Consider the following 26,364-nt stretch of genomic DNA (forward strand, 5'->3'; position numbering starts at 1 on the left):
AAAGCAGGGCTGACTCCAGCCTTTTTTCCAGTAAACGCTTTTTCCATGGCGTGTCTTTCCTATTAAAGCAAAAATTTAAACATGGCTAGACAGGCTCTTTAAATAAAAAAAAAAGTATGCAAAGTATTCTAATGTATGTGTTTCTGTTTATGATGTGATATGTCTATTGAAGTGCCTCTGTGTCAGATATCAGTTTAGTTCATTCAGTGGTGTGTTTGATTGACAGGTGCTGGCGTCTCGTCAGAGAGAGAGATACCTGCGGCTCGCTCGCCCACCAACTTCAACACAGCTAAAATGTGTGAGACGCCAAATTAGAAAGAGGACACTCATTAAGAAAACTATAAGGTCACTCTCTTTCTTCATCATCATTATTAATATTCAGATACTATACAAAACCACACACACACTAAAACAGGCTTAAACCTTTTTAGCTAAAAGCTCTTTAAACTGTAAAGGTCCATATGTAGGCCTAATTCCTGACTCTCATATATACCTACCTTACATGTTAGTGCCATGGTAGTCATTGAATAATAAGTCTGTATTTTAAGGGATTTAAGCTGTTTCTCACTGTGATAATACCCTACAACCTGTCTTGTTGGCATGTCTTGACAGCATTTTTCTTACGGTCTTAGTGACTAGGATTAGGATGGTTAATATTATTAATATTGTTGAAATATTAGTGCTATACTTACTCTTATTATTGTTATTAATGCTAACTAGTTTTATAGTATTAAAGTATTGATATATTATAATATTAATATTAGTAATGAACTTTTAAAGTTAAACTTAAAAGTAATTAACTTTTAATATCTGAATAATACGCCTAGGGCCTAGGGGTTAATTCAGGGTTTTGACATTAAAATGTTATCTCGTTCTCACAGGGAGTTGATGCTGTACATGATCACCTTGTCAACTGCTGGCTTCGTGGCTTATGGAAAGTTTTCTAATGATATGTTTTATTTAAATCAGGCGGTCACAACTTTATTTTCAAGGTAAATTCCACTATTTTCATGTAGCAGCTAAAATACTGTACATTCTAATTTCATTGGTATCATCACTTTACAGGAGAAGGAAAAAAACCTTCAATTGTAATTGAATTTAATGGAACAAGATGTTTTCCCAAGTCACTTTAAAAGTAAAAAACGACAAACATGGAGATATTTTTTTTCTTTCTGTGACAGCAATGACATGCCAGTACACTTTGTTTAAATTGCAGGTATTTGCACAGACCGCTTAGCTCCATTCAGAAACCTGAGGCCTGGTGGAACTGGGCAGAAATTGCTATTCTAGATGGGCTTTATCAACAGAATACATCTTATGATGGGATGGAAAACAATGTAAGCTTTGAAAACTAATAAGAGTTTCTGTTTTCTGTAATCCTGAAACACAAACCCATTTCCAAAAAAGTTGGGACCATATGTTGAATACAGATAAAAACAGAAAACAGTGATTCGAAAATATCCACTTCGACCTGTATTTGAACAAAAACAATACAAAGACAAGTAATGCTTTACCTTATCAATTACCTTAGCAATTATTTTTGTAAATATGTGTGCATTATGAAACTGATGCCTGCAACACATTCCTAAAACAGTATGACAAGAGCAATTTAAGACTAGGAACATTGTGAATTGTTCCAAACAACCATCCTAAACAGGTAATATTGTAATATGCTTGAGCATGAAAGGAGCATCCAGGAAAGGCCTTGTCGTTTATGAGCAATGAATACTCGAGGCTTGCCAAAAATGCATCATCAAAAAATTCAGCTGTTTAAAAATAACATTCCTTAGCAAGCAACTGCGAGGATTTAAGGTATGTCATCCTCTATAATATTATATCCTCATAATATTATAAAAAATCAGGAAATCTGGAAAAAACCCCAACAAATCCTTTGATCCCTCAGATGGCACTGCAATAAAAACCGGAATGTTTCTGTGATGGATATCACTGCATGGGCTCAGGAATAATGTAATAATTTAACAACATAACACTGTTCATCGCTGCATCCACAAGTTCAAGTTAATACTGTACAATGCACAGCAGAAACCATATTTCAGCAATGTCAAGAAATGCCACCGACTTCTCTGTGCAAGCGCACATCTGAAATGGGCTGATGCACAGTGAAAACATATTTTGTGGTCTGACAAGTCACCTTTCAGATTTTTTATAGAATTAATGGACGTCAAGTTCTATAGGCCAAAGAAGAAAAGGACAAGCATGTTACCAGTGTAAAGCTCAAAAGCCAGCATAGGGTATAGGGGGGTGTTAGTGGGTAACTTGCACATCTGTGAAAGCACCATCAACGCCAAACACATGTTAGAGCAGCACAATCTGCCTTGTAGACGACATCTTTTTTCAGGGACATCTATGCTTATCTCATCATGTCAATGCCAAGAAACATTCTGCACATTACAACAGCATGGCTGCGTAATCAGAGAGTGTGGGGTCTAGGCTGGCCTTTCTGCAATTTTAAACTGTTAATAAGCTCAAAATACAACAACAAAGGCCCAGTTCAGTTGCACATCTGAAGACTTGTATAACTGAAGAATACCAAAAAATCCCAGTTTCAAAACTGGATCAGCTTTTTCTTGAATGTCCCAATGTTTATTAAATGCTGTCAAAGGGAAAAGTGATGCGTAACATGATAGATATGGTCCTGTCCCAACTTTTTTGGAATGTGATGCAGGTTTCAGATATCGAATGAGTGTTTATTTACAAAAAAAGTGTTTTTGCACTGTTTTTAATTTAATACAGATTGAACAGAATCTACTAATCACTGCTTTCTTTTTTTTATCATTTCACATACCTTCACAACTTTTTGGAATTCGGTTTGTACATCACTGTCTGTTTTTTCATTGATGTTCTCATATTAACAGGCAAAAACATTGAGAGGAACTTTCTCTCGCATTGGAGATCCAGTCATTAAAAAGATGGACTATACAAACTCATTGTCTCAGGTAAATTGTTATGACTAGCTCTGAAGAACTGTTAGATTCACAATTTAAACAGAGACAGTCGTTTTAATTGATTTAAAAAATCATATTGTTTTAAAAATTCAAGTTTACAAAACCTAGTCACAAAAGCTAACTTAGTATTGACATGTTTCCTTTTAGTTTTTCCAGATTTGCAGATTTTCAGGTCTGTCCAACAGACCACAACTGTGTGGGAAATTAGGATGCTATGAAGGAGCAGGAATTCATGTCCATCTAGGAAAAAACAGGTTAGAACTGATCAGTCTACACTTATATTTTTCAGTGTTTCATGATTTTTAAATTAATGTTTGCCTTCTTTGTGTAAATTTTATCACATTTTGTGATGCTTAAAAATTAAACTGACCAAAAAATCACTTTAAAAAAGTGATTAATTTCTTAAAGGTAACCCTAATATAACAAAATTTTACTCCAAGCACACGACAATATTGCAAAAACATTGCTTCACTACTTCATGCTGCCTTCACATGCTTTGTCACATGGTTCTGTTTCTCACTAATTGTGATGTTTTGTGTTAAAGTTCTTTTGCAGTTGTTAACAGTGTTAGCTAGCCAGCCTAATCAATTGTAGTTCAGTTACCTGGTATACTTTAGTATTGCTTGCACAGTGTACAGTTTCCCCTCACTGTTAAAAGGTACATTTATAAAAATTAAGAATTATGCACCATCGACCACATAATGAAATATAATGAAAGGGTCAGGTAGTACAAAGTTGGGATATCAGAAATGTTTCAAAAGTTTCCACTTGAAGGGATGTTCATGTCAGAAATTCCAGCAGTTGTTCAACATTTCTGCCTAATTCAATAGTTGAGATGTAAACAAAGTCAGTTAGAGTGGTTTGATGAGAAATGGTTCAATGTAGAGAAACTTACTGACTCAGATTTATTTACAGTGGTGGTGATGGGAACCAGGGGTCATGATATCTACAACACAAATGTAGCCATTTTATCTACTATCCAAACCACCAGTGAACCTACACATGGCTAAATTACAACCACCTCAAACTAGTCTCAGCCTAATCATTGCATAGTTAACTTCACAAAACTGTTATTTTTGCACACAAGAGGGCTTGTTCACAAAGCTGTTTATTAGATGCACATAACTTTGTAATGAGAAAGAAAAACGAATACAGGAAAGAAAATATTGAGGTTTGGCAAGTCATCTGTTACTTTTTATGTGAAAATATTTTAACATAGCTGATTTAACATAAATCATGATAAATGGACCAGTTACCCACAAGTTAAAACAGCACAGTACAATACTGAGTTATATATTGTTTGTTAATCATTATCACAATATTTTACATCGTGCTGAGCTACAATACTAGAATATGCAAATTAGATCTCTAATCAATCACAGTCCTGACCAATTATAGTTCCAGGTGAGTTTCTGTGGGTGTTTTGAGGAATTGAGACGTGTAAGCCAAAAGTAAATAACTTTGGTCAAAATTATGCAAGCCAGTCTTTAATCATATCACTTGACCAACTCCATTTTTAAATATATTGCAAGGCATATCACACTCACATTATGTCATGATGTATGTACCATTTTTTTCATATCATGTAGCCCTAACTAAAGAACTAATTGCTCTGAAGGCCAAACATATCTTTGGTGTTTTCTATTATTTTGCAGGTCTGAAGTGTCCCGCACACTTCAGAAGCTAAGCGCTACAAGCTGGACGGACCGTAACACCAAAGCCATGATAGTCCAGTTCACCCTATACAGCCCTGCCTACAATCTCTTTACTACGGTCACTATGCTGGAAGAACAACCGCCCATAGGAGGCTTTCAGCCTACAGTCTTCGTCCACTCCACACAGCTCTATAACTCAGCCACTGCCCTTGATTACTGGCTTATGGCTGCAGAGGTGGGAAAACGACGGCTGCTTCTTATCTTATCTACTGTATCACATGACGTATGATAGTTTGAGCAGTATTGAGGCTGATTGTGGCAGCATTAATTCCAAAGGTTAGATTAGATATTGCAGCTGGCAATGAGCATATGTTATTTCTTATCTGAAACAATGCCACCGTTTCCCTTTGAATAATTAAACATGACGTGTAGTTTGACTACTGAATTAGTATCAATGCTAATCACAGTTATATCAATTAATAATGACTTGATTCAAGGAATTGAGTATCATACATGTCATGAAAGGATATTCAGCGAAAACATTTCAGCTACAGTTGAAACGAGAATCATCCATTTAAGCAGGTCTCATTGGTTTTGTGTACTTTTGTGAGAATGAGAAGCTGATCTAGCCAAAACCACCATCATCACCACCATAAACACCATCATGGTTAATATAATAGCTTTTAGCTTTTAGCATGAAGATGGCTTCATGGCCCTTAGAGAAGAATTCCACTGATTTTTCAAAATTTGAATTGATTGAGTGGTTGAGATGTAAACAAAGTTAATTGTGGTGTGATATGGAAATATATGATATATGATATTGAAATGGCTCATTCTAGGGAAACTCACAGATTTCTTTACAGTGGTGATGATAGTACCCAGGGGTTGCGATGTCTACAACACAAATATAGCCATTTTATTGACTATCAAAACCACCAGTGAACCTACATATAAAACACACAATTACAGCCACCTCAAATGAGTCTCAACTAAAGGTTTGCATTATTATCTAAGTTCACAAAACTGCTATTTATGCACATTTACAAAACCATCAGTGAACTTGCATGTTATCTGTGTTTTAAAATGTAATGCTGATGATGGTCAAATAGAGGTCAATCTAAAAATTGACATCTTTTCTGGGGACTACTTTGCCACACAGCACCCTGTATGTAACTCTCCACCATGAATCTATTTTTAAAAAATTTAAATTAGACACAAATTTATGCCAAAACCTTCTCAAAACTATCATAAAACAATACCAGGCAGTGTAGTCATAACCATCTCATGTAAATTTGTGTGAGGGAGCTTTCAGAGGCAGAGGTCTGGTTCCTATCACCTCCACTGTGAATAATTCTGATTCTGTAAGTTTCTCTAGAATTAAATTTGAATCATCTTTATTCAATGTATCACTTTTTCTGTGATACCACAAACGAGCTCTTTTTTTAATATGGTTTTAACCACTTTCTCCTTTTTGCCATCTCCCCAGCTTCTCTTCCTGCTCCTCACTCTGCTTCAGTTATACATTCAAATATGTGTTATGGCTCAGAAAGCATTGCTTTACTGGACAAACCTGTGGAACTGGCTCGAGGTGAGCTGCAGCAGTTTTATTTCTTTTTCGCTATCAATCACTTTGACAGCTAACTGCGATTATTCTCTCTCCAAAATCTTTTTTCTTGAAGGTGGTGTCACTTCTGATCAGTTTTCTGAGCTTCATCTGTGCCGTGCAGCACTTCACACTCAGAACAGACACAATCGAACACCTGCAGAGGGAAGATTTTAAGAAATTTGTTGACATGAGTCCTGTATCCTCTTGGGAACAGGTAATTCAAAGAAAACAAGACTTATCTGACTGTCAGTTGAGATAAACACATTGACTGAGACCAGATTAGAGCAGATTTTTCATTATGGATTTGTCAGCTTGGTCAGTAGACCTGTCACATAAATGGCTGCTTGCGCTGAAGATGCCATTAAACCCTGACTGCTTTACTGTGTTCCATATGCAAAGAACATATATTTACATATTGTAACGTCCACCACAATGAAAGACAACACAGCTTATGCACAAGTCATTGTGCTTTATGAATGAGCTGTTGTTGGCCACAGCTACGCCGTACATAAAGAGAGTTTTTTCTAACAATTTGCCTTGCTACATCTTACTTCCATAGCTGTCAGCATTAGACTGATTCAGTACTTCTTGGTACACAGAACGCAGCTTCAGGTTAGCCCCAACTTCAGAATACAGAAAAAACACCAAATAATTATTGGTGCAGAAATCTATTGCAAAAATTGCATTATGCATGTATTCTTTAACACTGCAAATATGTGCATATAATCAACATTATATGTTGATATAGTGGCATATAATCAAATATTAAGAATTACCATATTTAATAATAAATATACTGAGCTCAAATCTATACATATAATGTGTAAAATTTTATAAAGAATAATTGTCAGGTTAAGTATTTGTTATGAATACTTAATAATATTTGTTATGTTTTGAAAAATAAGACAATTATAATAAGCTTTATTATAATATAAAATATTATTAGAATGAATCATTTTTCTGAAACAATGAGTGGGCTTAACTGTGCCCCTTTAAACCTGTTCCAAACGTTTTATCTTTTCTGGTCTTTATTTTTTTTTTTAATTTTTAAAATAAATTATGTAAAACTTGCTTGATTGTGTTGAAAGAAAGATTCATTCATTCACTTTCAATTTAATTCTAAGATGTATCACAGAAACCCTGAAAAATCCATATAAAATTTACTTAGACTTAAATGTGGTTGTTGGGGGCTTTGTCACTATATTGTAAACACGTATAAGTATATTTACAATATAGTAAATCTAGTTAAAGTTAAATGCTAAATCATCATATAATTGACATAAATGGAACATATCTTTGCTGTTGGAACAGAACCTTGTATTTTTAGATGAATGGAATAGTTCTTATCCTGTAGTCTGCTGTAATCCACTTAAATGTAATGGAATGTGTTGTGGTATGAAGATCACTCACGGTTTGGAGTATCTGAGGTGTCTTTTTGTCTTTCACAGTTTTCTCGCTCACTTCACGGTATTCTTGTGTTCCTTCTTCTGATGAAGTGTTGCTTCATGCTGCGCATAAATGAAGTGATGACTGCTGCAGTATCTTCAATGGCACTGATCTTCTCCAACCTGCTTTGGCCACTGGTATTTATACATGTAGTTGTAGATGTAAAAAAACAGCATTAACTTAATAATTTAGCTAAAAATCTAACTTACAGTTTTTCCTTTTACCCCAAATGTAGTCAGTCTAAGACATGTTTGGACTTTGTGTCTTTAGTTTTGCTCTGGAGCTACAGAACTGTGAGACCACTCTTCATTTATTTAATTCTGAGGAGATTAGATATAAGATAATCCACTTGCATAAGGAGTTTCAAACATTACTAACGATCGTGCAAGACCACCAAAACTGTCCTCATCAGATAAACAGCACTTAAACTTTCATCTTTGAAAGAGAGGAGAAAATCAAGCTCCTATTTCGCTTCAGGTTTGAAAAAATCCACAGCCATCCTTCCACTGTGAGAAGATAACCCAACACTATGAGTGTGAAAGGATGTGTAGCTGTCAAGAGGCTCTCGCTGAGAAAAGTAAACAAACACATCGTATAAAGAAGCTGCTGGTGTTCTCAGAACAATGGACTGACCACCTCAGAGTCCAGACCTGAACAACACGGAATGTGTTTGGGATTACTTTTATTGTGAGAAGCAGAAAATGAAGACTAAGACTGAACTTTGGAGGTGTGGAAAAAAAAGATTTCTCTGAAAAACTGAAAGTGAGCCTCCTGAAAAGAATGGAAGATGTAATAAAAGAGTGGACACACTAAATACTAACAAACATGTAATTCTGTATTTAGTTGTTGAGGTTTCTATATAAATTTCTGTTAAATATGTTTTGCTTGACTGAAAAATAAAACTTGTATTTAATAATCGTTTTCCTGGAAATTAAATAAGTGAAGCGTGGTCTCTCACTTTTGCACAGTACTGAATGGGAAATGCAGAAAAGTACACTAAATAGTTAAAAACAATAAAATTCATCTTGTAACTTGATTGCCTGTATATTTGTCTGTGCAATTCTGTTAGAGATTACTCAAAAAGCACTGCATTAGGCAAGTTTTGATTTAGGTATGCAGTTAGCACCATGTTGATTTGTGGACTATTAGCTTTCATTGCTTGTTAGCTACATTACTCCCGTAGCTCCAGTGCAAATTAATGAAGCAAACTTCAGACACCAAACATGTCATACCTGATCAAGTACATTTTAGGAAACTGTGTAAACTTGATTTTGCCCAAACTTTTGAACAAGTTTTAACTTCGTGTTAATTTACTGTGGATGTGCAACAGCATTAAAAGCCTGCTTGGTTTCTTGCTGTTGTTTCAGATAGCTGGTGTGATCCTGATCATTGCCTTCTCCTGTTTGGGAAACCTGCTTTTCCATTCAAACGCATCAGTCTTCAGGACCTTACCAAGATCTGTTTATTGGATTATCTCTCACTGCTTTGGCTGGGGACGGCTCAGATACCTCTGGGGACTCGATCACAAAACTCAAGCTTCCTTGGTGCTCTATGTCTATGGAGCCTTATTGTGCACAGTGTCTGTTGCTTTTAAAGCAGTGGTATGTGTGACAGTCTAAGTCTCCACCCTGAAATATAAAGATCCCTAAATGGTTCTTGGCTTGGTGCATGGCTGTAGGGAAAGGTTTTACTGGTACATATATGTTAGACACTGACCAGCCACTTTATTCAGTACACCTCCTTGTTTCTACGTTCTTTGTCCATTTTATCAGCTCCACTTACCATTAAGGTGCACTTTGTAGTTCTACAATTACAGTCTGTAGTCCATCTGTTTCTCTGCATACTTTGTTAGCCCCCTTTTACCCTTTTCGTCAGTGATCAGGGCCCCACAGAGCAGGTATTAATTTGGTGTATCATTCTCAGCACTGCAGTAACACCGACGTAGTGGTGCTGTGCTAGTGTGTCTGTTGCACTGCACATATGAGGGGATCAGACACACAGAGTTTTTTAAGACCTCAGTGTCCCTGCTGGACTGAGAATAGTCCACCCACCTATGACCACTGATGAAGGACTAGAGGATGACCAACACAAACTGTGCAGCATCAGATGAGCTTCTGTCTCTGACTTTGCACCTACAAGGTGGACCAACAAGGTAGGAGAGTCTAATAGAGTGGACAGTGAGTGGACTCAGTGTTTAAAAAATCCAGCAGCACTGCTGTGTCTGATCCACTTGTACAGCACAACACACACTAACACACCACCACCACGTCAGTGTCACTGCAGGGCTGCGAATGACCCATCACCCAAATAATACCTGCTCTGTGGGGGTCCTGACCATTGAAGAACAGGGTAAAAGGGGGCTGATAAAGTATGCAGAGAAACAGATGGACTACAGTCTGTAATTGTAGAACTACAAAGTGCACCTATATGGTAAGCAGAGCTGATAAAATAGACAATGAGTGTAGGTGTGCCTAATGAAGTGGCTGGTCATTGTATGTTGAATATGTTGTTAGGAAGCTCCAAAAGATAAATAAAATATTTCAATTTTCCATACTCTACATCTTAATATGAATGACATTCAAGTTGTGCCTTTTTGCAGGTAACTGGTGCGGTCACCTCCTTTGTGAAAAAGGCAGCAAAATCCCAAAGAAGAAAACCTCATCTATCTGTGTCTGACCTGCTCACTTACACCAGAGACGTGGCTTTGGTTCTCATTGGCAAAGGCAGGCAGAACTGGATGGATAATCATGATAACGCTAATGTGAGAAATTTCTTAACACTTCAAAACTGGATTTTTTAATATTGTATTTTGTTCATAATTTTTTTTTTATAGTGTTGACAGGCAACAATTTTAGCTTATACAGTATTATTCTGTTAGATGTTGTAGTAAAATTAATTATAATTGAATTTAATTTAATTAAATAAACCATATTAATATAAAGTGTGTGGATTACATTTAGAAATTTTTGTTGATACTTCTCAGAACATTCTAAATCTGCAATAAAAGTACATAATTTGTATGAAAATTTCAAAGAAACCATTCCAAACCTGATCTCACACAGCATTAAAACTTCTTCTTTCACAGAATTTGTACCTGGAGGAGTTTGAGGAGCTTGTTGATGAGCTGTTGTTGCGGCTCAATGTGATTTCCAACAGCGACACCCTTGAAGAACAAGAAAACCATAAGAACCAGAGATGCCTCAGTTTTGAACACGATTACAGCTCAGAGGTGACCATTGTGACCCTCATTATACTGAACTCTTTATTTCCAATACATTGTTCATAACAGTATGATTTTGAGGTTTGTAATGTTACTGCTTTCCAAAGTGGAACGCTAACCTTTCATAGGAATATTGGTAACACTATTTGAAACACTCTGTTGATGCTTTATAGCTGCTTATCTTGACTTATTTTTTTAACATGACTTATTATTCCCCTAAACCTGAACTTAAACTTAACACTTACTCTAACCCTTAACCTAAACATCGAACCAAAGCCTATACCTAAAACTAACACTGAGTCTAATCCTATAATTAACCTCAACCTGAAACGTAAAACCTAAACCTAACACTCACTCTAATCCTAAATCTTACCTCAACCTAATACCTAAACTAAATCTAACACTCACTCTAATCCTAAACTTAACCTCAACCCAAAACCTAAACCTAATACTCACTCTAATCCTTAACTTCAACCGAAAACCTAAACTTACCACTTATTCTAATCCTAAATTTAACCTCAACCTAAAACCTAAAATAACATTACTTTAATCCTAAACTTAACCTCAACCCAAAACTTAAACCTAACTTACTCTAACCCTAACCTGAACCTTAACCCAAAACCTTAACCTAAACCTAACACTCCAGCTAACTCTAACCTATAACCAAACTGAAACTTAAACTCTGAATTTAACAATCGTTCAAACCCTAATTTAAACACCTGCACAAAACCTAGACTTCACACTCACTCTAAACCCTAACCTAAACCAGAGCCTAAACCTAAACCTAACACTTGTGCTAACCCTAACATAATTTTCAATCCAGTACCTAAACGCAACAGCTCACTCTAACCCTAACCTAAACCTGAAACCAAAGCCTAAACCTAAACCTTACATTCATTCTAACCCTAACATAATGCTCAACCCAAAACCTAAACGCAACATGTACTCTAACCATAATCTAAACCTCAACCAAAAACTTAGCCCTAAACTTCACAGTCACTCTAACTTAAATCTGAACCCAAAACCTAAAATTAAACTTAACACTCACTCTAATCCTAATCTAAACCTCAACCCAAAACCTAAACCTAACATTCACTGTAATTTTAAAGTTAACCTCAACCCAACACCTAACGCACACTTTAATCCTCTCTAAACCTCACCTAAACCTAAAAGCCAGAACCTAAACCCAATCCTAATAACACACACACAATAAGCCTTTAAAATAAAGGTGCTGAAAATGGTTATTTAACCCTTGTGTGGTGTTGATGTGTTTGTTACTCAGTGGTCTGGTGGACCCACAGCAATTTTGTTTTTTAAATCAATACAGCCAAAACAATTGATGTAAAAATACCAGATGTTTAAAATATCACAAGTGTCCAGCGTAGGGTTCTCCTTTAGCAGCTGTAGCCAGTCAGCAGCCTGTCCATGTTGCCCACCCTCACACACTCGCACACATATACAAACACACACAGACACACACACGCTAACATCTGGCCATGTAGGAGGAGAACAGAGTGAAGGGCCACAGCACCTCCACACTTTTATTCCCCGCAGGTTCACCCTAACACCACATGTAATATAAATGTGTAGGGGGTGGACAGTGTGAAGTCATTGAAAATGTGTTATATGTTCTCCATAGAAAATGCGCAAAGGCCAAGGAATCTGAGGTTCAAATAACAATAAATCTCATCATTTTTTATTTTGGTAAACATTGACAATGGGTCCCACAGACCCGAACACCACACACAGGTTAGAGCAGTGCCACAGAAGGACTGCTTTTGATTTGCTAAAGGTCCTTTCAGTGGATGCATTTTTGTAAATGAGGTGTGTGAGTGTGAAGAACTATTTTTTAATTGTTTTTATTTTAAAGAGCCTATATCATGGAAAACTGAATTTTCTGAAATAAAACTTTGATGTAGTATAAAAACATTGGTTTGTTTTTTCAAAACATACCATTCACTTCATAGTCTGTGCAGTCCAGTGTATGAAAACTAAGCTGCAAAAATAACCTATTTTGAATTCACTGTTTCTGTGAAGCCACGAAAAACCAAAATATTTACATATAACCACCCATTCAGCCCATAGTTTAGCTCCGCCATTTCAGGATGGCGTTAAATGGAGTGTTTCAGTGTGGAATGCTTTTTGAATGAGCCAGCGCCACCAGTCAGAACAGAGCTCATTTACAAATGTAAGTCTTAATGTGATAAGGTAACAAAAACAGCCTGGTCGGAAAATGATAATGTACAAATGAATTGACTGTTTTTGGTATATAAAACAACATAAATGTAATAAATGGACCTTTAAGTTTAAAGAACCACCATATAATGCAATGGTTCTATTCAAGATTTTTCTTAGCCAGTAATCATTTTGCAGTTAGCTTTGAGTATTTGTATTTAAGCTATAGGACACCATCAAAATATAGTGTGACCGAAACACCACTTTCATATGAATAGTAAATAATGTGCCTTTAACTGATGATAAAAAATACAGGGCATTCTGTTATTTCATTTGAAATAGTAGCTTTATAGCAGAGGGAAAAAAACATTCTGAACATTTTATCCTCTGTAAATTTGGGCCAATTCTATATTTTCAAGTACTGTAAAAAATAAATAAACTGAAAAAAATGATGGAGGTTTTGATTTAACAGCTGTTGTTTTTTTCTTTATACTGCAGGATGCTGAGGAGGAGAAAGTGATGACCCCAATGGAGCTGGAGACCTCTTGTGCATGCAGTATTTCTTCATACATATGTGAAGAATATGAAGAACGGAGTCACAGGTAAAGCTCTCCTCACGCTTAAAATGAAACTCTATCAAGGTGCAACTGACATTAATGCCAAAGTAAATATAAGCTCTGTAAATATGTACTAATTTTACTACAAGGTCACCGCTCAACTGGAAAACCCTTCAGCCTTTTGGAGGAAGCAGAGGAATGACCTATGACAGACCCATTTCCACAGACCAGAAGATCTGCAGAAACAGCACTGTAGCGCCGGGGAAGAAATCAAAGGACTCGCAAACTTTACTTTGTGTCAGCGTTCAGATTGAATGCAGTGATACACTGAGCTCAAACAGAGATCAACACTTTAACCTGGCCTGCGAAGATAATATCCTGCATAAAGCTGGGAGCACAAAAATACAACCAGCCACAGTTTTAAACTCTCCTCCTGATAACATAACCAGTCATTCATCTCACACAAAGGCATGTGGACAGTTCTGTATCTACAAAACAACACAGGCACATTCTGAAAAACAAACAGTCAATATTCCAGGTCAGTGTTTTTAAGGTCATGCAAGTCTGCTCATAACTTATACAGGCCTGATACAGGAATGTTGCTAAATTAAATTTATTAATATTAGATATTAATCTGATATTAGAAAATATTATATTTAATCTAGTATTTTAGCATTTCTTTCTTTAGATACAAAAATAAAAAAAAGGAATAGGCCAAAAAACCACAAGTGAATGCCATGACCTTTGACCCCTCAGAAAGCACTGCATTAAAAACAGCCACATTTCTGTGATAGATATCATTGCATGAGCTTGGGAATACTTTGAAAAACAGTTGTCAATAAACTTTATCAGTTGCAGATCCACAAATGCAAATCAAGACTGTACTATGCACAGTGGAAGCCATATGTCAACAGCATCCAGAAACGCTGCCAACTTCTCTGGGCTCTAGCTAATCTGAAACGGACTGATGCACAGTGGAAACATGTTTTGTGGTCTAATGAATAAACCTTTTTGATTCTTTATGGAAACAATGGATGTTGTGTTCAGTGGACCAAACATGAAAAGTTCAAAAGCCAGCATCTGTCATGTTATAGGGGTGTATAAGTGAGTAGCTTGAACGTCTGTAAAGGCACCATTAACGCTGAACACATTTTGGAGCAACATATGCTGCCTTTTATTTCAACATGACAACACCAAGTCACATTGTTTATGTGTTACAACAGCATTGCTGTGTAATCAGAGAGTGCAGGTGCTTGACTGGCCTGCCTGCAGTAGAGAACTGTCTGCCATTGAAAACGTGTGTCTAATTAAGCTCAAAATACAACAATGAATGTCCTGTATGGCTGCATAGCTGAAGGCTTGTATAATTAAAGAATCGCAAACAATTCAGTTTTTGTCTTTAGTTCCTAAATGTTTATTAAGTCCTGTTAAAAGAAAACGTGATGTAACACAGTGATAAACATGCTCCCGTGCCAACTTTTTTTTGGGGGGGAATGTGTTGCAGGCATCAAATTTGGAATGATGAAAAAGTTCATAAGGTCAAATATTGTGTTTTTGTAATGTTTTCAATTTGATACAGGTCAAACAGAATATACTAATCACTGCTTTCTTTTTTTGCTTTTTTGCATACTGTCCCAACTTATTTGGAATTAGGTTTGTACCGTGACATCCTCATACCAGGTAATGAGCACTCAACCACCTCCAGTGCTTTTGGAATAGACTTATATTGTGTTATTATTAATACCACTATTACATGTCAAAATGTGGAAGATGTTTAACACCCCAGAATACAGAATACATACAAATATGTATATTACATTACATATATTTCAGTTCAATAGTATGATTTGGTGAGTTAGTGCCAACAGGTTTGAAGAAATTCATGAGGTATATCTAATGTGATAGATAGTAATCATATCTAGTCATCTTTGAGTAAACATGGAGTACACATTCCAAAAAAATCATCTTCCCCTTGACAACTTTTAGTATAATATTGCCTTGAATTTTGAATCCTCTGTATTCTCAATAAATATGACAATAAAACGAACTTGAACTTGGGCTCGAATTAGAAAGTTGATTATAGATCAGCCTAAGCCTTTGTAATTGATTTTAAAGTAGTTTAAGCACCATTCATGCTGGTAAAGCAATCCACATAGTATGGATTTTTGGTATCTATTGCTAAAATTAATATTAGACTTCTCCTCTCCTTTCTTTAAAAACACGCATTCCTTTACAGACACAAAGAATCTTGGTTTGAATAGTTTCTCATCTCAGTCTCCGTCAACCAATAGCAGCTCTGAACGTACAGACTTGAGTGGCGGTGTGTGATTGGTTGGTTTGGCGGCAGACAGCCAATCAGCGCGTGGCAAGTCAGACAAGTTGAGGGTGAGGAGTGCAGGAGCGATCAGGGAAAAGTCAATACAGACAGGCGGTTTAGAGTTGAAGCGTCATACAGTTCAGTGTCCTTCAGCTTTACACCAACTTCTGCCTTAATGCAGGAGTGACCTGAAACAGTGCGAGGCTTAAATAGCAATAAGAGGCACGTTAGAGTGGTGCAGGCCGCTGGCGTGGAGAAGGAAAGGGAGGAGAACATAGCCTAGCTAGAGAAACGCCGGTGAAGAACAGAGAAAATGAAGAAGATCACGCTTCTGCTGATCGTGTTGCTTGGACTAACACACTTCATCTCGCTTAGTCGGTGTGAGGAAGATGGTAAGAAACACCTAAGACGGCTAGCAGGCACTTAAATCACACAGCTTAGAGATTTATCACCATGCTAATGCAGAGCGTGGATTTTAGCCATGCAGGAATAAGCGTGGATGTTAGCCTGTGACGAAGCTTATGTCAGCTTCTTGCTCGAATTTTCCCGTTCCACCTTAAATGGTGCCGCAGTTAGTAGTTGCCCAGGCACCAGAATGTAGCTAACTGCGGCACCATTTAAGGTGGAACGGGAAAGCCTCGTTAGAATGAGCTACTAGTTAACCTACTGAATACTGCCTTTCATGAAAGCTATCTCAAGTTTAAGAAGGATGTATTTGTAGTTTTCAGAGTGCTAATGTGTTTATTTATGTGAGAAAAAAATACTAATAAGACTCCACGAAACTATCTGACATGCTGCTTTGTTTTTGAGTTAGGACCAACTTTGAAATTGTTAATTTACAGTGGTGGTGATAGAAACCAGGGGTTGCGATATCTAAAAGACAAATGTTACTAACTTATTTTATTTACTATCCAAAACCACCAGCGAACCTACACGAGTTTTTAATAAATATGTGCAGAAAAAAGTCAAGTGCTCGAAATACACCTGTATAAATAACGTGTAAGAAACACATCAACACAAATTTTAAAGTGGAATTCCACCGATTTTCCAAAGTTTCAGCTTAATTTAGTCATTAAGATCTAAACACAGTAATTCAGACTGGGTTGATGTGAAATGGTTCATTGTGGGGGGCGGGGAAAGTACTGACTAATTTCTTTGCAGTGGTGGTGATAGGAACCGGGGGTCACAATGTCTACAACACAAATATAGCCATTTTGTGTACTATCCTAAACCAACCATGAACCTACACGTCTTCTGAGTTTTTATAAGTAATGTTGATGATGGTAAAATAGTGGTAATTCAGGAAAAGTAGGTTTTCTTTAGGGACTATTTTTCCTTGTAATGCCCTTCATGGAACTCTCCACCATGAGTGGATTTTTAAAAATATGTTTTAACTTATTTCAAAACTATAATAAAGCAGGGTCTCAGGCACCAGGTATTCATAACCTTTTCATGACAAAACTTTGGGCAGGAACTTTTAGAGTGGACGTCTGGTTCCTGTCACCACCACTGTGAACAGTTCTGACTCTTAAGTTTCTCTTGAACGAAGCATTTCACATCAAACTATTCAGGATAACTTTGTTTACATCTTAACAACTGAACTTGAATCTGGAAAAATCAGAAGAATATTCCTTTAAGAAGTCATTTTAGTCAACAAATATTTTCCCTTAAAAAATAGATATTTTTGCAATATACATAGACGTACATATGTCTAGTACTTTATAACACTTCTATTGAATGCTATAATATTTTTCATATTATATCATGTTAAATTTTCATGTGTGAATTTGAACAGATGATGTTGGTGAAAAGGTGGAAGAGGGAGATGATGACGATGGTGATGGCGATGATGATGACGACGATGACGATGATGATGATAGCACTGAGGTCAAAGAGGAGAACGGAGTGCTTGTTCTAAATGATGCCAACTTCGACACTTTCATAGAAGGCAAAGACACCGTGCTGGTGGAGTTCTATGCACCGTGGTAAGTTACGTGGTGAGCTGCTAATGGAAAGATTCTGTCGTACCCTTTTGAAGTGCTTGACTGTGCAATCAGTACTTCCTGTTCCCCTCCAGGTGCGGCCACTGCAAGCAGTTTGCCCCCGAATATGAGAAAATTGCTCAAACGCTCAAAGAGAGTGATCCACCTATCCCTGTGGCCAAAGTAGACGCTACTAAAGCTAATGCTCTTGCAAGTCGGTTTGAAGTGTCTGGCTATCCTACCATCAAAATTTTGAAAAAGGGAAAGCCGCTGGAATACGACGGAGATCGAACTGAAAAGGGTGAGCTTGTTGTAACGAGCACTGAGAGCTTTTTGTTACTGACTAAACTCAATTACCTGATGCCTTTTAAGTGAATCAGCAATGAGTAGTTTGCAGTTAGTTATAATAATGCATATTTTGCTTTCTCTTACAGTAATCATGCATGCATATTTACGTGCTTTTCTTTTTCTATAGTGAAGTGTTTTTAAAGGGCCTGTATCCTATTTTTCTGATATTTAAATTTTTTCCCTGAGGTCCACATAAAACTTTGTGTGGTTTTGTGCACCAAAAACAGACACAATGGCCATTTCCCAACTTCTGTTTAGCCCTCAGAAACAGGCTATTTTTGTTTCTGTGCCTCTAGGAGTAATATATGCAAATTAGCTCCGTTCTGAATGGCTGCCCTGTATTGTACCTCATTCAAAAAGCAGCCTGGTTTTTGTGACATCACAAAAACAGTGTGTTCAAAATCAGCCATTTCCCAGCTTAGTTTCCATATATGAATTGGGGAATGAATGGTACAGCTTGATATTTTTGTTTCTCAAATAAAAAGGGAGGAAAGTTCCGTTTTCCTGATACAGGCCCTTTAATGGCTTCTTAGTTTATTGTTTCCAGCAAGGCTGTCTATGGTTTGTTATTTTCAGTTTTCATTTTTTAAACCTCTGATTATTCAGCTGTTAATTAGCAGTGAGCCCTACTGAGCTCTAAATGCTGTTTAATAAAGCTTACTTTTTTCAGTCGTATTTAAGTGCACAGAGTGTGAAACGACGATTATTAGCTTCAGTTTGTTGTTTGTATCATTAATACTGGAAACGGCTTTAACTTTAATTTCACAGCGATCGTTGAGCGGGTTAAAGAAGTTGCAAAGCCAGACTGGAAACCTCCTCCAGAGGCCACCTTGGTGCTCACGAAGGACAACTTTGATGATGTGGTTGATAACGCTGACATCATTTTGGTGGAATTCTATGCACCCTGGTCAGTACTTTGTTTGGTTTTTATATGTTGATGTAGCACTTTTTCATAGTGTGCACAGTATATTTAAGTATTGCTCCAGTTGAATAGTGTCTGTTTATCTAAGTTGTACATTTTATATTTTAAAATAAATAGGTGTGGTCACTGTAAACGACTCGCTCCTGAATATGAAAAGGCTGCGAAGGAGCTCAGCAACCGCACTCCTCCTATACCACTGGCTAAAGTTGATGCAACTGTAGAGAATGACATCGCATCCCGGTTTAACGTAACTGGATACCCAACACTCAAAATCTTCAGGAAGGGCAAGGCCTTCGAGTACAACGGACCACGAGAGAAATTCGGTATGTCATGTTATCAACTTGTTTTAAGATTCCAGAATCGCAGTAAAAGTTTCCTCCACAAATAAAATTTCACCCCTACCTCAGATGTAGTGGATTGGTCAAGACGTGTTTAATGTCCAAAGTTTGTTTCTTTAGGTTTGCACTGGAGCTTCAAGGCTAATTTAGAAACTAACTAGTAATGGAAGTTCACAGTCCTGTGCAAAAGTTAAAACATTCCTGGTCAAATTACATGTTTTGTAGATTTTATTTATTTATTTTTTTTATTATTTTATTTATTTATTTTTTTAAAAGTAGAAATAAGCACATCTAAATCATCACACTCAAACTGTGTCAAATTGAACTTCTGTCCATTTTTGTAGTTAACAAAAACCAGTAAGTCTATTTGAGGTTAACAACTCAATGCAGTTTGAGGCATACAGTTAACACAATGCTAATATCAGCAAATATCAGACGCATGTCTTTGCAGAACAGTTGCCTGACAGGTAAGGGAGGAAATTGTGTACATTTGATTTTTGGCTGAAACATTGCTTCAAGGTTGTCACAGCTGCATGTCTGAAAATGTTTGTGTCCAGGTATTGTTGATTACATGAGTGAGCAATCTGGCCCACCATCCAAACAAGTCCAGGCCCTGAAACAAATTCAAGAATTATTGAAGGATGGCGATGATGCTTTGATAGTTGGCGTGTTCTCCAGTGAAGAGGATGCTGGCTATGAGGTCTATCAGGAGGCGTGTAAGTACCAGTGCAAGTTCTTCTGCTTTCTACATCTTTATTAAAGGATATTTTGAAACGATTAGGGTTAAAACACCTTAATAGATGATGACAGGCTGCATAAATCTTTATCACTTTTATTACTGTTGCTTATTCTGGAGTACAGAAATGCGCATGTCACTCATGGTCAAATTCAGTTTTCACTAGACCTTTGAATTGCTCCGGTTACAGCATTCTGTATAAAATAATTATGTTATAAGAGTTCAGCGACACCGTCTGATTCAGAAGTGTTCTACTGTCACTATTCACAATAACCAGTATTTCACTGAGTGCCGTTACTGGGGCCTTTTTTAAAAAAAATCTTCTTCCAGACCACCAGCATTTTTGTAAATTTCTGTTCACATGAGAATGCAGCCCACTAGAATGTTCCTCATAAAATTTTATTTTATGCCTTAAGATGAACATTGTAAGCATGTGTACTTCACAAAGTATACATGCTTTGTGCTGAAGCAGGGATTTTCTTACAGTGAATGTAATGTGTTACAGACACTGTAGGCTTTGACTTGCAGGCCATCAGGCCTCCATAATACAATATATAACACTGATTCCAAGTCTGGTTTCTATCAGTAAACATAAGCTTAAAAAGCAAAAGAGAGCCTACCATTTGCTACTGTTGGCCTGTTTATGTTACCATAATTACACCACAATCTCTGAAATGTCCACTCTGCTCTGATCAGGCAGAGAACCTGAGTTTGTCTGGCTTTTTACTACAATTGACTTCTGGATTTAAAAATCTGTTTGATTAATAAAATTATCAAGTTGCAGATGTATGAGAATTGAGGTATTTTTAAAACTTGCATCAAAGTGACCCCCCCTATTTTAAAGTACATTCCATTTGAATAAATCACAACCATGAAGTTATAATCACAATAACACACTCTCTCTCTTGTTCCACTGCTTTAATCCATATGATAATTTTATTGATTGGCAGGCAACAGTCTGAGAGATGACTACAAATTCCGGCACGTGTTCAGCAGTGAAATAGCCAAATTCCTCAAGGCCTCACCTGGACAGGTGGTCATGCTCCAGCCTGAGAAGTTCAGGTCAAAATTTGAGCCTTCATCTCAAGCCTTCACTATTAAAGTAAGTTCTCTGATGTCCTTCAGCACCAAAAAAATAGAAAACTTTTTTGGTAGTGTTGTAATTTTACATGTTTTTGTCTCAGGATTCCACTACTGCTTTAGAACTTCAAGATTTCTTCAAGAAACACACCCTGCCTTTAGTCGGACACAGAAAACCGAGCAATGATGGAAAGAGATACACGAAACGGCCGCTGGTGGTTGTGTATTATGGAGTTGACTTCAGCTTTGACTATAGAGTCGGTGAGGCTCAAGAAGTTTCTCTCCTGTAAAAATCAGTCAGTGGGTGAATGTGTTTGAACTCTGTGTGCTGTGTAGGAAACACACAATACCCATTTTCCCTGAATTTGGTAAAACAGACCTTTTCAGAGGGGAGTGTTACTGAGCAAAAAGTGCTCATGAATATTGATTGTGTTAAAAATGTCATCAGCTTGGATTAATGCATTTGTTCTGCTCATAGCGAGGCTTTTGAAAATAACTCCCTAACTAGTGCTACAGTGCCATCTGCTGGACAGAAATGCAATTGACTGCTTCTAATGTATCCTTTTTTTCTTTTTAATGCACAGCCACTCAGTTTTGGAGGAGCAAAGTTCTGGAGGTGGCGAAGGATTTCCCTGAGTACACTTTTGCTATTGCTGATGAGGAAGACTATTCTGATGAGCTGAAGAGCCTTGGTCTGAGTGAGAGCGGGGAGGAGGTTAATGTCGGTATTCTTGCCGAAGGAGGAAAAAAGTATGCAATGGAACCGGAGGAATTCGACTCGGAAGTGCTTCGGGAATTTGTTGTGGCCTTCAAAAAAGGTGAGGAATTGGCTGATTCCCTCATCCATCTGCTTCTCTATTGTGCTTTATAGATACTATGCGATTGGAAGACAAAGGCTTTAGTTACTGTTAATAAATCTTTCTGACTAGAAATAAGTGATATGATGCTCTGTCTTTATCATAAATTAGTTCTTACCTGCACACACAGATTCATATATATGTGTGTGTGTGTGTATACACATACACATTTTTTGAGGATGCTGGTGCTTTCTGATTGGCTCTGCTCTGTTAAATACAATGATATATGCTATGAAATTAAATACTTCATAAAAATAATTGTACTTAGTTTTTAAAGTGGCTCTACTGGGTCATTTTATCTGTTCCAACTCTCACATTTCAGAAAAGTGAAATATTGTAGCATGTGTTGTGTATTATGCAAATGTCTTCTGGTGTCATAATATATTTTTGCTGTAATGCCCACCTCCAGTTGAAGTTTGCACCACAGAGATATTTTATTTCACTGGCATCTGTTTGCACTGCATAGACATTGTTGGTAGGAGCCAAGATTTAAATTATCTTTGTGAAACAGGCCTAAAAGCCTTCCAAGTATTATGTTATTAGTAGGGATGTAACGATTTACAAATTTCATAATTTGATCTGATAGTGATGTTTCAATTCAATACATCTTCCAAAAAATAAGTGTTTGAAAACGTTGTTTATACTAATGTTATTTTTTCTTTTTTAATTTAATATAATTCAACATTTATAATTTTTTTTTAAAAAGTACAATTTCTGAAATAAGTTGAGCTGTGAGTCTCAATCTAACGCTCTAGTCACAAGCTAATATGTTTGCCCCAAACTAACACACTAGCCATAAGCTAATGCTAGTCATGATAGCACAATACAATATGCTGAGCTATAGTATGATGCATGTTGTTGAATTATTGGCAGATGATCATAGGTATTTTGTGTCCTCCTTAACAGGCAAACTGAAGCCCATTATCAAGTCGCAGCCTATTCCTAAGAACAAGGGACCCGTGAAGGTGGTCGTCGGCAAGACATTTGATGAAATTGTTCTGGATACGAAGAGGGACGTCCTTATTGAATTCTACGCACCGTGGTGCGGTCACTGTAAAAAACTAGAGCCTGATTATCTTGCTCTTGGGAAGAAATACAAGAATGAGAAAAACCTAGTGATCGCCAAAATGGACGCTACTGCCAATGACGTGCCTCACAACAGCTACCAAGTAGAGGGATTCCCAACAATATACTTCGCTCCGAGCAACAAGAAGCAGAGTCCCATCAAATTTGAAGGTGGTGAAAGGAATGTTGAGAGCTTGAGCAAATTCATTGAGGAACATGCAACAAAACTATCACAAAAGAAAGATGAACTCTAGACGTTTTCTTCGGAAACCATGAACTTTAATAACTTCAGATACAGGAAGTGATCTGGAGTGGCTGATGATGCAGACCATGGAAGTCTGGTTTGATTTTGTTGTAACCTTTTGTTCCTGAAAGCAGAATCTTCTTTTCCATTCCAAAGCACGCACTGTTTATTAGGTTTCTTTTCAAAATCTTTTTAAATAAAAAATGTGAAAATGGGGAATTGAATGTCTGCTTTCTCTAAGGTTATACACTTCTGCTAAAGAGACTCCAGACATACAGGATAAAATACATCAGAACTTGTCACGTTGGTCCTGTAGAGAGCCTGATCAGTCATGGCAGGTTACCTGCCTGCTTTAAAGGTATTGTCCTTCTTGAAAGAACAGTCACATCTGCATCATATTGTTGATTACAACAGACAACAAAATGCAGAATCTTTGCCTGTAGTTGGAAAAGAACATACCCAAAATGATTATAAGAGAAGACAATGGGTGGTTACTGAATTCTGTGAATACACATTTGTAATCAATGATTATGCCAGTGATTTGGATCAGCCCGCACCACTGTGCTAGTAATGAATTACTACAGATTTTTACCATACATATTCTGTAGTGCGATATTATATACCTCAGCCGTTCTTTGTGTTTTCATTCATCAGTATTTTCTCACTACAGTACCGAGCATGCATTATGCAAATATGTAAGTTTTGGAATTCCTTACAGGTAGGAGGGGACACTTTTTTCAAATATTCCTCCCAGCTTCAAAATGCATCATCAGAAAAGGGTTTTCCTGGTCTTTAAACTGGAATATTTTACTCTGGAGGCTATTTTTGTACAGCTGCTGTATTAGAGTAGACCTATTTACTGCAGATGTATTAATGGTTCGATTTATATTTTGGCTATAGTGCCACTTTAAATCACAATTACATTTGACTAAAGCAGTGGTTCCCGCCCACACTTCTCTTTCATCCTCATGTCGTGGTTTAAGTTGGGGCAAAAATGTGGACCACTGAACCAAAGAATTCATGAATGCACTCTACAAAAATATCTTACATTTTTGTTGGTTAATAGTCAACAGATTGTTCTTTTTTTAAGTTCTGGTGAAATACTTTACCATTGTATGTGGTAGTCAAACATGCTACAGATGCTTCAGACAGTGATTAAGTTGAAATGCTGAAGTGTTCCTTTAACCTGTCAAACTGGAACAACATGCTAATGGGCCCATATTGTACTTTTTTTGGCTTTGACTCTTTCCCCTGATGTCAACATGTAACATTAGTGTGGGCTGATGTACCAGACACATTCAAAATTCATTTTTACATCACCATTTTCCAATCTCTCATTATCTCTTAGAACAAAACTGGCTGTTTTGTGCTTTTAAGACTGATATATTTAAATGACCTCTGCTCTGATTAGGGTGCCCTGTGTTGCACCTTGTTCAAAAATCAGTCTGAGCCAAAACACTCCTTATACCTTCAGTGTGAATGGGTGGAGCTAAACTGCTGTAGGCTGAATAGGTGGAAATATGTAAACGTGCTGGTTTTGGTGACATCACAGAAACAGTAAATTCAAAATGGGCTGCTTTTGCAGCTTAGTTTCCATGTATGGACAGTGTAGTGAGTGCGGTAAACTTTAACAGTGTTTACATACTACATTAAACCTTTATATCTCCCTGAAATGGGCTCTGTAAGACATTTGTCCATGTCTTTATATATATATTTATACCTTTACCAATCTGGTCAACTCTTTGGCTTTCACTGTCTCCACAAATGAAACTTGCAGCAACTGAATCTATACTTTTGTCTGCGTTTGACTACAGTTTTCTAATCACATGGCTGCATGATAATGACAAAATTCCATACTGCAATTATATTGCTTGAGAATAGTGATTGATATAACTTGATATAACTTGCAATATATTAAAAACACATTGGCATCCCCTTGAGGTGGCATGACTAAATATTGGCCTGCATTATTTTGACTCAAATAATGAACTTTTGTTCTATCAATTTCATGCTTCAACCAAACACCTGCAGAAACTTACCCGGAACCAAAGCCGTCTTTTTTAGTTTTTAACTGGCCACTTTATTAGAAACACCCACCTTGTACTTCCATTCACCAGCCACTTTATTAGAAACACCCACCTTGTACTTCCATTCACCAGCCACTTTATTAGAAACACCCACCTTGTACTTCCACTCACTGGACACTTTATCAGAAACACCTAACTTGTGCCTCCAGTCACTGTCCACTTTATATAAACACCCACATTGTACTTCCACTCATTGGACACTTTATTAGAAACAACTACCTTGTACTTCCACTCACTGGCCAATTTATTAGAAACACCCACATTGTACTTCCACTAACTGGCCACTTTATTAGAAACACCTAACTTGTACTTCCACTCACTGGCCACTTTATCAGAAACACCTACATTGTATTTCTACTAACTGGCCACTTTATTAGAAACACCTACCTTGTACTTCTACTCACTGGCCACTTCATCAGAAACCCCTACTTGTACTTCCATTCACTGGCCACTTTATTAGAAACACCTACCTTGCACTTCCATTCACCGGCCACTTTATTAGAAACACCCACCTTGTACTTCAACTCACTTGCCGCTTCATTAGAAACACCCGCCTTGTACTTCTACTCACTGGCCACTTTATTAGAAACACCCCCCTTGTACTTCCATTCACTGGCCACTTTATCAGAAACACCTACTTGTACTTCCATTCACTGGCCACTTTATTAGAAACACCCACCTTGTACTTCCATTCACCGGCCACTTTATTAGAAACACCCACCTTGTATTTCTACTCACTGGCCACTTTATCAGAAACACCCGC

The 26,364-nt window shown here is 37.1% G+C and overlaps 2 protein-coding genes across 2 annotated transcripts in view; both read left to right on the forward strand.

Annotated features, from left to right (window-relative positions):
- Positions 1 to 10,959, forward strand: part of LOC118798546 (polycystic kidney disease 1 like 1) — a 40,272-nt gene extending 29,313 nt beyond the window's left edge. Inside the window, exons 38-45 of the mRNA XM_036557925.1 lie at positions 227 to 345; positions 4,622 to 4,856; positions 6,108 to 6,209; positions 6,301 to 6,441; positions 7,676 to 7,810; positions 9,041 to 9,274; positions 10,273 to 10,434; positions 10,759 to 10,959. Of these exons, the coding sequence (XP_036413818.1) occupies positions 227 to 345; positions 4,622 to 4,856; positions 6,108 to 6,209; positions 6,301 to 6,441; positions 7,676 to 7,810; positions 9,041 to 9,274; positions 10,273 to 10,434; positions 10,759 to 10,959 (1,329 nt within the window). The remainder of the gene's footprint in view (positions 1 to 226; positions 346 to 4,621; positions 4,857 to 6,107; positions 6,210 to 6,300; positions 6,442 to 7,675; positions 7,811 to 9,040; positions 9,275 to 10,272; positions 10,435 to 10,758) is intronic.
- A 5,032-nt stretch (positions 10,960 to 15,991) lies between these two features.
- Positions 15,992 to 23,733, forward strand: pdia4 (protein disulfide isomerase family A, member 4). The gene is made up of 10 exons (XM_036558568.1): positions 15,992 to 16,334; positions 17,738 to 17,927; positions 18,020 to 18,225; positions 19,041 to 19,179; positions 19,312 to 19,517; positions 20,090 to 20,248; positions 21,219 to 21,370; positions 21,453 to 21,609; positions 21,933 to 22,166; positions 23,112 to 23,733. Exons 1-10 carry the CDS (start codon positions 16,256 to 16,258, stop codon positions 23,522 to 23,524), a joined length of 1,935 nt encoding a protein of 644 aa, XP_036414461.1. The 5' UTR covers positions 15,992 to 16,255; the 3' UTR covers positions 23,525 to 23,733.
- The last annotated feature ends 2,631 nt before the right edge of the window (positions 23,734 to 26,364 follow it).

Source organism: Colossoma macropomum, unplaced genomic scaffold (genome assembly GCF_904425465.1).
Source record: "Colossoma macropomum unplaced genomic scaffold, Colossoma_macropomum, whole genome shotgun sequence".
Classification (NCBI taxonomy): Eukaryota; Metazoa; Chordata; class Actinopteri; order Characiformes; family Serrasalmidae; genus Colossoma; species Colossoma macropomum.

Coding starts and splice junctions, on each gene's coding strand:
- pdia4 (XM_036558568.1), top strand. CDS start 16,256: ATGAAGAAGATCACGCTTCTGCTGATCGTGTTGCTTGGACTAACACAC. Junction 21,371..21,452: donor CTCAAGCCTTCACTATTAAA/GTAAGTTCTCTG, acceptor TTTTTGTCTCAG/GATTCCACTACTGCTTTAGA. Junction 22,167..23,111: donor TGTTGTGGCCTTCAAAAAAG/GTGAGGAATTGG, acceptor CCTCCTTAACAG/GCAAACTGAAGCCCATTATC.